Source organism: Prionailurus bengalensis, chromosome E4 (genome assembly GCF_016509475.1).
Source record: "Prionailurus bengalensis isolate Pbe53 chromosome E4, Fcat_Pben_1.1_paternal_pri, whole genome shotgun sequence".
NCBI classification, from domain to species: Eukaryota; Metazoa; Chordata; class Mammalia; order Carnivora; family Felidae; genus Prionailurus; species Prionailurus bengalensis.
In genome coordinates, this window is record NC_057360.1 from 34,822,458 (window position 1) to 34,836,590 (window position 14,133).

Genomic DNA, 14,133 nt, shown 5'->3' on the forward strand with positions numbered 1-14,133 from the left:
ATTTTACTCTCTTCAATCAATCATGTCTTTGTTTTTCATCTGATCATTCTCTGTTCGTAATGCCGTGAGAAGTGGGGTCCTGCAAATGTTAACTTGCTATGCAGACTTACCTACTTCCCAAAGAACTGGAGGAGGTTACGGCAGACACACGTTAAAAACGAAGCCCGTTAAGATAAGAATGAGGTCCTGTGAGCCAAGAAATAAAATGAGAGAAAAGATCACGGAAAAGAGAAATGTTCAAGCCTGGGCTGAGGGATGCTCCTTTTTGAAGGGGAAACTGAGGCTGGTTCCGAATGGGCTGCAGGCAGCCCTGGCCCCTCTGCGGTCGGTGTTCCTTCCGGAAGCTTTTGCACAACCGAACATACTGCCACATGGCTGGTAAAGGGGAGCAGCCTGATGATTTCAGCTGCTTTATAAAAGACGCAGGAGGGGGTACCTGGGTGGCTCCGTTGGTTAACCATCCGATTGTTGATTTCGGGTCAGGTCATGATCTCACGATTTGGGAGTTCGAGCCCCGAGTCAGACTGTGTGCTGACAGTGCAGAGCCTGCTTGAGCTTCTCCCCTGCCCCTCTCTCTCTCCCTCTCTCTCCAAATAAACTTAAAAGAAAAAAATGCAGGAGATCTACTTTTTGGTTCTTCGTTTCTATCACCGTTGAAGACAGGGTGAGCCAGTCCTGTGAAGGTATTCAGCAATTAGCCAGATTTTACTTCATGGGGGATTAAGCCTGGGGAATCTTCAGGTAGGAGGGGTGTGGCCCCTTGAGTGAGCATTTTGCACAAGACACATGCGGCCAGCTACTAGCTACCTATGGTACTTCATGCCAGCGGCTTTCGGTAAGTGGTCACAGCTCTAGCACCTGGGAAGCTTTTCTAAGTTCACGTCCCCCAGATGGCTGCCCTGCCTGGCGGGTGGGGGTGGGGGGGGTGGTGGTGAAGCATCTGCTGGGAAGACTGCCCAGGGAGGGTGACGCACCCCCTCCCTGCAGCTGCAATGCTATTTCGGGCTGTTGATTGAAGAATCCGTGTTCTCATCCCCAGGAGGTGATGGTGGCGATGGTTTTATTCCCTCCCTGGCCGCGCTAGGTGCAGTAGGACCTGTGGGTCTAACAGCTTTGCCCAGTTGTAGCGTGTTGAGCCAACTTTTGAGTCCCCTACCGAGTCCCAAGCTCCAGCCTCAGAGTTGCACCAAGGATTCTGCCCTCGGGTTATGCTGATTCCGGCCACCCAAATGCTGGAAGTGCCGGAAGACCGGGTTTAGTATCAAAGCACAGAAACAGTGACTTGAGACGTCTTTTCCGAAAAGGGGGTCCCTCGTGCTCCCACCGAGTGCTAGGTCACGAGAAGCAAAGTGCACGCATAGCTGTGGTGCCTCTCACACAGGATTATTTTACTTTATTCGTCTAGATGCTGACAGCCCTTTACTTAAAATTGCCATTCCAGGTTGGGTTTTCATAACAAATTAGTGAGCAGAATGTTTCTTCTGGAGACTTTTTGTTTTGTTTATTTTTGAGAGAGAGTGAGCAGGGAAGGTGCAGGGCGGGGTGGGGGGGGGTGGTGGACAGACAGTCCGGATCGGGCTCCATGCTGACAGCACAGAGCCCACTGTGGGGCTCAAACCACGAACCGTGAGATCATGACCTGAGCCAAAGTCAGATGCTCGACCGACTGAAGCACCCAGGCGTCCCTCTCCTGGAGACATCTTGAATCTGTTTTTAAGGCCACGCTATCGACCTAGATAGGAAATGCCATGTCAGGCACGGGTCCCCATCACCTCAGTTTTACCACATCTTTAGCTGTAGGGAGGATTGGATCTAAGCCTCATGCAAGTTGGCAACTGGCGACTAATTCCCGTCTGTGAAAATGAGTGCAGGTGAATTAATATGACACAAATCCAACTTGACCAATTGAGGTAAAACAGAATGTTTTAAGTCTTGAAACTGGTAATTCATGGAAGATGTTGGCCTGGCCTGCACCGAGAAGCTGGTGGATGTTTTAGGGGCTACCTAGCAGACTAGGGCGTCCATATTTGGGGTAAGGTTAAGAACATTCCTTGAACACAAGTCATACTTTGGGTTTATACTAACCCAGTAGTGTTCTGTAGTTAGATTCACCCAAGTAGCCTTTGAATTAGTGATACTTCGGGCCCACCTGTACGGGTTCTGGTTATACTGTTTTAGGGGCTTACATTTTTGTTCTAAGGTTTTTCCAGATGATTCTGATTGGCAGCAACGGGTGAGAGCCGCTCCTCTGTGGTCTTGTTCTAAGAGGCTTTCTACTCCAATTGCGGTGGGAGGACCCCTAGCAAGGGTGTATTCGTGTTCTGTAACAAGTCCCACAACTTGGTGTTGGTCTTAGTCCCCTCGGGCTGCTGTCAGAAAATACTAGACTGGGCAGTTTATAAACAACAGATATTTCTGTTTTGGATGCTGGGAAGTCCAAGATCAAGGCGCTGGCAGATTCAGTGTCGGGTGAGAGTCAGCTTTCTGGTTCAAAGACAGTGCCTTCTGGCTGTGCGTTCCCAGGGCAGAGGGCCTGAGGGAACTCTCTTGGACCTCTTCTTATTAGGGCACTAAACCCATTCATGACCTAATCCCTTCCCAAAGGCCCCACCTCCTAATACTATCACACTGGGGGTCAGGACTTTAACAGGATTTTCGTGGGACACATTCACACAGTGATTGTCTTACCACACAGGAGCTGCGTGGCTCAGTTGGTTAAGCATTTGACTCTTGATTTTGGCTTGTGACCCCGGGGTCCCGGAATCAAGCCCCAGAGTCCACGCTCATTATGGATGAAGGCTGCTTAAGATTCTCTCTCTCCCCGCCGTTCCTCTACCCCGTTTACGTACATTCTCTACAACAAAAACAAAAAAACACATCATTTATTTTAGTTCTGGAACTAAAATAAAAAACTCATCATTTATTTTAGTTTAGTTATCAAAAGTGTGATATCATTTCACTAGGCTGAAATGAAAGCATTGGCAGGGCCGGTCTCCCTCCAGAGGTCCTAGAAAAAACCGTTTACTTGCCTTTCCCCACTTCTAGAGCTGTGTCCTTTGGCTTGCGGCCCCTGCCTCCATCCTGACGGCCAACAGCAGAACATTCTGCTTCTGGCTCACGCCTCCTTGTGCTGCAGTCAGGTCCCCCCTGCCTTCCCTTCTAGGGAACCTTGTGATTACATTCAGGGCCCCACCCAAGATCCCATCTGCAAAGACCCTCTGCCAGAGAGGTGACACTCACAGGTGTCAGGTGTTAGGACTCTGAAATCTCTGGAGGCCATTAGCCTACCACAAATAGCAGTAGATAGAACTCATGGAAATGCTGAACCCTGGCCCCACCTGGGACCTAGGGAATCAGAATCTGCATTTCAAAAAGACTTACTACACAGGAAATTGAAGCGCAGTCCCATGGGGTCCTACACCAGGAATTCTCCAATAATGAACATCGATTACAAATGGAAGGGGTGTTTTCCTGGGAGCCTTTTCAGGTGGTGTTGGGTGACCAGTTGACCATTTTCCCAAACACCATAACTGTCATCTAAACAATGGTGGTTTCCAGATTCTCACTGAAGCCACCAGCCCTAAGCACCAGGATGTCATAGCTCTTGCTTGATTTCCATAGATCGGCACAAGGCTTGCCACGGCCACAGAAAATGGTTCAAGTTTTTAAAAGCTGCGTAAGGGAGATAAATGATGTTAACGTAAGTAGCTTATGCGAACATCAGTTTTACTACCCAGCTGCAAATGTTCTTGGGGTAGCAAGTCAGGAGTCAGAGTGGGGAACTTTCTCCACGCGATCTATACTTGTGGTGATTTGTTTACCTTCAGGTACGGAACTGAGAGGGAAGGAAGATGTTATTGACCACAGACCCCAGTATTGGATTTCTCCCATATTTAAGCAACAAGGGGCAGAGTTAAGCCCTTTTAGAATGGTAATTTCACAGAAGGAAAGCAGAAAAGACCTAGTTAATACTGGATACAACATGAAATTAAAAACGGCTTCTGGGAATCACCGCAATGGTCGGAGCCTCTGAACGACAAAGTTGGAAGGACTTTGGGACTGTCAATGCCCAGGAAGGCCACAGGAGGGCAGCAGTGCCCCGTCATGCAAAGGCTGACCGCTTCAGTTTAGTGCAACCTTTTCTAAAATGAACCTGGAAATGATGAAAGCAACATCACTTAGGAAAAAAAAAAAAAATTAAAAAATAGATGGTGCACAGGCACTTGATTTTTGCATCATTTCTGGAAGTCAGTAGACTATGTTAAATCCTGCTCTTTAGTGGAAATATGCAAATATTTAAAATACGCAAGGAAAGTTCATTCTTGGTTGCAGCTAGTTGGCAGGCATCACTAAATTTTAGAATACTGAAGTTGCCTGTTGTCCTTAAACCAAGCATATTCCTTAACAGTGCAATTCTGCCCTACCCTCCTAAGCATTCCTACAAAAGACTTTTTGTTACTTCTCCCTGTATATTTTATAATTTAAAATATAAGGTGTGGTTTCAAATTAAAGCCCAATAAAATTTAATTTCATTTATAGAGAACCTAACTGGGGCGCCTGGGTGGCTCAGTTAGTTAAGCGTCCGACTTCGGCTCAGGTCATGATCTCGCAGTCCGTGAGTTCGAGCCCCGCGTCGGGCTCTGTGCTGACAGCTCAGGGCCTGGAGCCTGTTTCGGATTCTGTGTCTCCCTCTCTCTCTGACCCTCCCCCATTCATGCTCTGTCTCTCTCTGTCTCAAAAATAAAGGTTAAAAAAAATTTTATAGAGAACCTAATTTACATCAAATGTTGATATTGTAAAGATTGCTTTTGTTTTTTCTTAAACCAGAGCCTTGTTAGCCATGCAACAAGACCATGATTTTAAGTCTTAGACGTTTTCGGATTTATTAAGTATGCTGAATGAATAAAACCTCGATTTTCTTTTGTAAATATAAGGCTGTGTCATTATAAACTTGTAAGTCACTAATGCAGAAGTTCTCAGCCTTAGCTGCATATTAGAATCACTTGGGAAGCTGGGAAAATCCCTATGCCCAGGCAGGCCACATCCCAGATCAGTTACATAAGAAATCCAAGAGGGGTGGGACCCAGGCATGGGTAAAATGCCCCGTGATTCCATGTGCAACATGGTTCAGAACACTGAGGCCTGATCTCAGACATGTAGCAATCTGATTTAATTCGAATCTGCAAAAAAGACCATGAAAACTTTTTGTGTAAACAAAAGCAAACCCTGTTATTACACAAATCAAACTTTCTACTTTCATCGTTGGGGCTTGGGCTCGTAAGCACTTAATCATACCCACGCACTGACGTGATGTGGAAGGTATATCTGCCACCAGATACAGGCATATAGACACCGGTTATCTCAAGGTTCGGTGACATCACAAAGGCTCTAAGAGCTGGGCAAGTCGGGAGAAGCTTCACGGAATGGGCAGTAGGAGCTGAGCCTTGGGGAAGATGTCCAGGACCCGGCCAGGACTAGAAGTGCTACAGGCGACAGTGAACCAGGAACACAGCCCAGCACGTGGGGCAGACGGTCCGCTCGACGGACAATAGGTTCTTTGAAGAAATGGGGCAGAAGTCTTCGGAAGACAAGTTGGGATTTAATTGTAGAAAGCTTCAGGGTGCCTGCGAGAAACCTTGCACTTGACGCTGTGCACCTGTGACTGAACACCTCTGAGCAGGAGAGGCCCAGGACGGGCTGGGAGAAGAGCCTGGACATATTCAAGGCTCTGCAATGTGAGGGGCTGGAGTGGAACGCGTAGAGAAGTCGGGCCAAGTACAAGCATGCTCTGCTCTGAGCTAAAACACACTGGAAATGAACGCATCGTCACAAATGAAAATTCTCCCAACTTGGATTTTATTTTTCACAACACTTGAAGACCCCATTTTCAAAATATGAACAATAAAGACCCCACCCCCCCCATGGGACTTCTCATTTCACTGCAAATACATTCTTCCGGTTTTAGCAACCCTTCACATATGCTACTTTCCACGTCATTAGAGAAACTTTTCATTTTATCCTATATATATAAATGTATATAATGGCATATATAATTGCCATTATTTGAAAAACAAAATTTATATTTACATATCGAGAGCAATTTTGTATAAATATACAAAATAAAAAAAATAAATTTGAAGCAGAAACTAGTATAAAAGTCTGTTTTGGAAAAACAACATAACAATAACATAACAATTTTTTTTGGAAAATAGCATAACAATCTTTGGTTGCAAAAGAGTCAACTGGGCTTGTTAAAAATCAACAGTACAGCCATCTCTTGTTTCTGAGCAAGTGCTACATCCCTGAAAAGTATGTGAAAATTGGGTATAGTAAAACTTCACCTTCGTACTTAATTCAAAATTCCTGTTTCTTTCTGCTCAAGCGTATCTTCCCAAAGTACCTCACCGATCCCTCAGGGAGGGGACACTTACAGTGCGTCATAAACATGCTTTATCCACAAAACAATACTTGTAAAACATGATTCCCAATCATGTCCTTCTCAAGGCAGCGTTTCTTTGGCCTAACTTATGCTACTAACTATGAAAGTGCAAAACAAAATTTGTAAAACCGTACTCTGAATGTGAGTGGCCGTCTCTCCTCTCTGCCCAGTGGCTTATCTCAGAGACTCTGCCTGGTGTAAGGACTCAGGTCACGGTCAGTGCCACCTGAACGCCAGGTGCCACTGCAGCTGTTTGCTTTCTCTGTCCCTTTGTTCGGCCAATAGCGGACACAGTCTCCTTTCTTGAAATAATGTGGCTGGATTTTTACTGTTTTTAGCAGTTAAGGGGAGATGCACATCAGAACTAAGATTCTGACACAACCTGAGGTTCTCAGATGGAGATATTCCTGCCAAAGTCACTACTTTTACATGATGTTGTTTAAAGGCATCGTCTTATTCAAGTACAGGGAGAAAATCACCCGTTGCTGGAATTTAGAGTGGAATCTAATTTTATTAAAGAGCAGAATCTTCGTAGAGAAAATTATAGGCCACAGGTTCACTCTGTACCCCCAGCTGCCATTCCTTTTATGAGTGTGAGAACTCTCTAAAGTTGTACAGGAGTTTCCAACGGATTCTGAATTCCTAACTGACTTCTCTGACTGTTTACTGACGTTTGAAAAAGTGAAGAACAAAGGCCATAAACTTTCTAGCTTCTGGAAGTCACGAAGAAATTACAAATAGTTACAAAACATATAGAATTCAACCCTATTTACTTTGTTTTCTGATAATATTCTCAGTTAAGGAAGTCAAACTTGTTTAAAATCCCAATTTTCAGTGTTCCTCTTTTTAATGTGAAGGGTGAAAGCAGCATACACATATTTGAAAGACTTTTTACACTGAACAATATGTAAAACATGTTTTAGAGTTGTTGAGAGAATGAATCTTACGACTTCTCCTTAATCTTTTTACAAAAAAGATTTGTCACTTTCTTTACAAATGAAATGTAATTTATTTTGCACTACAGTTGTCTGAAGTTGGAAATTTCATTTTAAAAAATAATTTCCACACCTAAATACCAGGGATATTGTATTGAGTTGCCCTATAAATGCACGTGTTATTTTAAGGAGAAACAGGCCAGATGTTCATACCCAAATGCATATACGGTTCAAAGAAGCATCGAAAGATGGTGAGTACGTTCAAAGCACATTAAAACGCTAGCACGATGGCTTAATTAACAGTTGCATTCGTGGAAGTGGGGGAAAAAACCCTAGGGAATAGTTTTTATACATCCTTTCTTTCCCCCTTTCTGGTTTTATTAACTGACACGTAACATTGTGTATAAGGTGCAGAGCATAATTTGAGAATGTATATACTATGAAATGATTACCACAATGAACTTAGTTCACATCCATTACTTCAATTATAAAAGTGTTTGTCTTCTGCTCAGCAACTCTCCAAAAATACAATATACTACTGACAGCAGACTGAACGATAATTACATCCCAGCACTCGTTAGTCTTAGAACTGGAAGTGTGTCCCTTTTGACCACCTTCAGCCAAATCTGCCCCCACCCCCCAGCAACCACCAATCTGATTTGTTCCTAGGGTTTGTTTTTGTTTTCTGGGATTTTTTTTTTTTTCCTTTTAGATTCTACAAATGAGATCATACAATATTTTGTCTTTGTTCGACCTTATTTCATTTAGCAAAATGCCTGAAGGTCCATGCATTTTGTGGCCAACAGCAAGATTTCCTTCCTTTTTTATGGCTGGACAGTATGCCACCGTATTTGGATACCATGTTTTCTTTTAACGATTCATCTGTCCAGGGGCACTTAGGTTGGCATCCATCCGTGTGGTGGCCGTTGTAAAAAATGCTGCAGAGAACAGAGAGCTGCAGTGTTTTTGTTTGTTTGTTTGTTTCCTTTGGATATATGCCAGCAAGTGGAACTGCTAAATCATTCGTTGGTTTGGTTTTTAGTTTTTTGAGGAAGGCGTGTATGTTTTCCATAGAGGCTATATGAATTTACCATCGATGTCAACATTCTAAAAGAATCAGAAGATGCACTGTGTGGAAACCGTTTACTGCGTGGACTCTGCTGGCGAAGCGGATTTATCCTGGTAAGTGCTGTATGAGGCGCTAACTTCTGTTTTCCTAGAAGGCGAGGTAAAAAAAGACAGTATCAGAGAGCAACATAAAATCAATTCCAAAGCCTATGTAGAAAATCCACAGTTCAAACAAAAAACTGCGGGGGTGCCAGGACTGGGAAATAAATGGTTTTTTAGAAACGATTTCGAATGTGCGGCTACTGCCAGTCTAGAAACCCTTCTATCCCTGTATTACATTTTTGATTCTCTTCGAAACAACAGAACAGTGTGATATGAAGTACTTTGTAAATATTTTCCCATTTAAGTTAAAATGAGGGCTAGTGGAGAGAAACACTTATTTTCCTAATACCAACATTTTAAATCTGGCTCTGAAATGAAATGTTTAAAGGGAGAACGAGTCCACCAGTGCTCAAGTTCAATCATGCCCCATTTAGCCCTCACCGTCAAGGAAGCCATGCGTTTTGGTAAGAGATTCTCCTAAATAACTGAAATTTACATCACAATTTTATGGTGGCAGTAGACATCTAAAATCGATTATTCTAGTCCAGTGCCATCCAAAGAAATACACTATGAGACACACAGGTAATTTTGCATTTTCTAGAAGCCGCATTAAAAAAGTAAAAGAAGCAAGCAAAATTAATTTTGATGTATTTTGCTTAACCGAACATGCATGTTATTTTACATTTAATGTGTACTGAGTCTTTAGAGTCCGGCGTGTGTTTTATAAGCACAACTTAGGCAGGACCAGCCACGTTCAAGTCCACAGTAGCCACACGGGACTACGGACGATGGAACTGGAAAACGCAGGTGTAGTCCCTGCCTCAGTAAACGGACTAGAACGGGCAGACGGAAACTAACGGTGGCCAGTCAGCTGTTCACCGGTGTGTGCGCCCCAGCCAACACTTCAGGGACGCTCGATGCTACCCAACACAACAGCTAACCATGGCGGCTTTGGATCCCCTCCTGTTTTTCCTTGTGGGGGAGGCCGTCCTGGGAGCCACCACCGTCCCCGAACTACACTCGTCATAGAGCCACTTCCTGAGAGTGACGGGGAGCGTCTTTTGATTGTGGGTCAGGACTGTCACTGAATTCTCCACGACTGCTCTCGTCTTCTAGTTTTTTGGAGTCAAAACTCCTTTTGTTTGTGTGGGAGTGGCATATCCTCTTCTGATGGAATTTTAAACAGAATCCGATGCGGGAGAAAGATCAAAAAGACTCTCCTACATTGTAAGACACATTGATTTGGCGTAACAACGAAGCTATTTCAAGACGGTGGAAATCTAAAACTGGATTACTAATCACAGAAAGTTCACGTTATCTTCAGCATCCATTAGATTACCTTCAGGTGTTCACAGACACCGTAAAGCTCACAACAGATTGAAATCTCCCTTCCTGGTTGGCTTTAGCCTCAGAGGAATTCTGGGACCAGGAAGATACACTGGGCTGGGTAGGCCTCGACTGCCAGTTCTAGTGGCTGTGTTTTGTCTTGCCCTTTGCTGCTGTGACCCAAGACACCACTCTGCTTTTACCAAGAAACTGCCCTTCCTGTTGGCTTTGACAGAGTCTGCTCCCAAACTCAAGACCGTAAGGGAGAGGAGCACCTCACATTGTGAGTGGGTGGGATACGTATCTGCTCTCTTCCTGGCTATGCAGACACACATTGTGGCACAAACAGAGGAACACTTCATTTCACTCAGACACAGGGCAGTGGGGCTCGAAGGGTCTAAGGCAACGCAATTCATAATCTTCCAAAATCTAGGATTTTTTTGTTGTTGGTTTCTCTCTCCTACGCTGAAAATATTCTGGTAAAGGAAAACATAAATGTCTTTACAGAATGAATACTTACAAGTTGAAATTTTGTGGGGTGCCTGGGTGGCTCAGTTGGTTAAACGTCCAAATTTGGCTCAGGTTATGATTTCACTGCTCGTGAGTTTGAGCCCCACATCAGGCTCTGTGCTAACAGCTCAGAGCCTGGAGCCTGCTTCAGATTCTGGGTCTCTCTGTCTCTCTGCCCCTCCCCCGCTCACGTTCTAGCTCTCTCTCTCAAAAATGAATTAAAAAAACATTAAAAAAAATTGAACGCATTTACAAGCTCAAGTAAAATGTATTTAAGTTTCTGAAAGGAGTAATTTTCCACCCTACACTTAAAAATAATAAGACTCTAGGATAATTTCCCACTGGGCTAAAAAAATGTCTGCATTTTGGATTCACAGCTACTATGAGGTCAAGGAAGCTAGACAGTCTAATAAAAGGACAATGGGGACATTACTCAGTTGGAGCCTACGTCAAAGTAAAAGTCTGCCAGTATGTATTTTTTTGTTTTTACTTTTAAAACAGGAGTGGCATAAAAACCAATAATTTAGCAAAGGGAACAGGAATCTAAGTGTTCCCCCTGATGTTTACTAAAGCCAACATATCTTAGTTCAAGGTACTGATATCTAAATAGTCATTGGATATTTTCTATTCTAGAAAGGGTATCTCTGAAAAGAAACATACAGAAGCAGGTACCTTTTAATGATAAAAGCAAACCTTTCTCTCATCTCCTCTTCTCAGAGAGAATTTAATTTTACTTCTCTGTGGCTCTCACCAGTTTGGTATGTGCTGAACAGAGGAAGGGAAAATGCTGAATAAAATAGTCACAACAAACCAAAAGGAAGCAGAATGGCACAACAGGTGGGATAAAATGAAAGACAAAGAGAATGGAAGTAGAGCTGACAATTAGAGTCACAAATTGCGACTTTTCTGATTCTCCTTTAGGAATCTGAAACAGGAATTAGGTGCAGGGAGCTACTCTAATGTTGACATCTTACAGATCGTCTGGCAGATGAACGGATTCGGAATTTCTGTGCAATCTGTTTACCTCTAAAACCAATTAGCCTGATACGAGTAATGTAAACTCTCTCTCATAGCGCAAGACTGTGTGAGGACAAACGGCCCTTGTCTCTCACATCTTAGATTTAGAGGGAATACACAGAGCATATATTAAATATTATCTTAGCAATCAATTTTAGGGCAAGCCAGGCATTTTCAGATGCATCCTGACTTTCGCCTCGAGTACAGTTTCTTCCTGCGGCACATCTGTTTTCACCCCGCGGAAAGACCTCTGTAAAACTTACTACATGACATCCCATTGTCCTGGGATGGATCTAAAGTTTGCTCTCAACTTACTACACCATCCTTTGTTATTTATACAATTTTTTGAAGTTTACAGCTCCAGAATTCGAGAGCCAAGTAGAACAATGTTCAAGTTAATTTGACCTTTTGGGTTTTTTCCCCCATGTCACTATACTCCCCACCACCTGATCTGGCCACTCTATGTAGTACATCCCAAAACGTTGTGTAACATTCACTTAACCACAGACAGCTTAAGAATTGCAAATTTTTTAAAAATGTAAAAAAAAAGTTACAAAGTTAGTGGGTCGGTCATTATTAATATGACATTAAAAACAGGTTTAAGTTATACCAAATAATAAATATCCTTAACGGAAATAAAGGAGAAACGATTTAGCCACAGGTGATAAAATACATAAAGTATGTATATGAGTCGAATGGACTTAAGCCAACTCTCACTTATCCAGGGATGATTTAGCCGGACAAAAGAAAACCATGCATTTATGAAACACGTGCATGAAAACACTGATGTCAACAAATGGCATGTTTTCTAGAACCACACGGTCATGACAAGCAAAACAGAACTCGAGCAATAGCAAGACACAGGGCAAGGGCTGCGGATTCCAAGACTAGAGACGGGAGCAAATTAGTTAAAGGAAACTGGCAGGAGAAGGTGCATTTCCGAGGCTCTGGGATCCCATCCTATTCCCAGCTGAGACTATGCAGCCCTAGCAGAACACTCCAACCGGGGGCCACTTTTCATCACATAATTTAGGGATCTGTCTGAAAAATGACTACTTACACTATTTGTGTACTTTGGGATGGAGGCTGCAGGAGGGTAATGGTGTTCCCAGGTCATCATAAATACAAGTTTACATCAAAATCCGTTTTGTGCCAAGTTTTAGCAGCCATTTGGGACTATCTGTGCCTAGTGCCCTGCTTCCAGAGTTCTTACCGGCCTAGAAATAGAGAAGGAACTGCCTACGTTTTATAGTCTTGTAAGGGAGTTTCTAAGGCGACAACGCTCCCTTTCAGGGGAACAGATGAAGGACATTAAACAGTGCAAAGGACATAATAGAAATCTTTTCTTTCTTTTCTTTCTTTCTTTTCTTTCTTTCTTTCTTTCTCTTTTCTTCCTTCCTTCCTTCCTTCCTTCCTTCCTTTCTTTTCTTTCTTTCTTTCTTTCTTTCTTTCTTTCTTTCTTTCTTTCTTTCAGAAAAGCAACATAAAGCCAAACTTTAGCCCACGCACTTTTTAAAAACATACACATAGATGTGCTACCTTTTGAAAATTCAATTATCTTAAACAGGAGGAAATTTCACCTTTATGTTTGATGGCATTTCTTCCAATTTCAAGACTATGGGTGCGTCACTAATAACCTACACTTGGTAACTCAGAGTGTCGCCCCGGCTGGCAGCAACATCGCCGGGGGCTCATTAGACATGGAATCTCAGATCACTAATGTCACTGAATCTTTCATCTGGGGTACAATGCTCAGACAATTGTTCAGCTTTAAAAAATCCATTAATGGTGGCTAGAGAGAGTATCATTAATGCTTGTTAAGGAATCTATACGTATTTTGATTCAGTGTCACTGTAAATAGTAAAGTGAGTAAAATAAAGAGCAGTGAGCTATTTTAGGGTTTTTTGTTGTTGTTGTTGTTGTTTTTAAATGTTTATTTTGAGAGCATGAGGGAGCAGGGGAGGAGTAGAGAGAGGAAGGGAGGGAGAGAGAGAATCCCAAACAGGCTCCGTGCTTAGCTTGGAGCCTGACCTGGGGCTTGTGAGATCATGACCTGAGCCGAAATCAAGGGTGGGAGGCTTAATACTGAGCCACCCACATGCCCCCAGAGGGCTATTTTGATTTGTTATTGTCAGAAGCTATTTCTATACAAACATTTTGGACTTGCAAAAATATTCCACGACAGTATTTCCTACTCGGAGTGCTGTGTGTGTACAATTTTAAAAATATACTGCTGATTGAGAAATCAAATATGCATATCATATGTTCTACAGATATTAGACTGAAGATTCAAGTGAAGGCACTGCGGTACTTTGGTTTTAAAAGTTGAGCTCTTTATGCGTAAAGAGTGTTCTTTTATTACGTATTCCAAACCAGATGATTAATATAAAGGGAAACCGGTATCAAAAAACTATGAATACCAAAAGTCTTAAAATTATTAGTTTGATTTCAAAGGTTATTTTCAAAGCAACAGGGAAAAAAATAAATCACTAAAGTTTAAAAATTTCAAAGCACCTAATTTGGTCTATGCTCCAGGATTTATTCCAAGTCTTTCATAAATTGTAAATTATTTCATTAAGATTTGTTTGATGTTTAAACATCCTATTCTGCTCAGAAGATATATACTTGTATTTTTTTTTCTATTTTAAGATCCCCTGCTTTTCATTTTTACAGATTAAAACACAGATAAAGTTAAACAAGAAGGTGCTTTGTAAATCTTACCCCTTAGTAATGTTA

General features: G+C 42.6%; 1 protein-coding gene across 1 annotated transcript in view; it reads right to left on the reverse strand.

Moving 5' to 3' along the window:
- Positions 1-7,840: 7,840 nt before the first annotated feature.
- LOC122475742 (membrane cofactor protein-like) overlaps positions 7,841-14,133 on the reverse strand; it is a 36,019-nt gene continuing 29,726 nt past the window's right edge. The window contains exon 12 of the mRNA XM_043567832.1: positions 7,841-8,590. Within this exon, the coding sequence (XP_043423767.1) occupies positions 8,518-8,590 (73 nt within the window). The 3' untranslated portion in view covers positions 7,841-8,517. The remainder of the gene's footprint in view (positions 8,591-14,133) is intronic.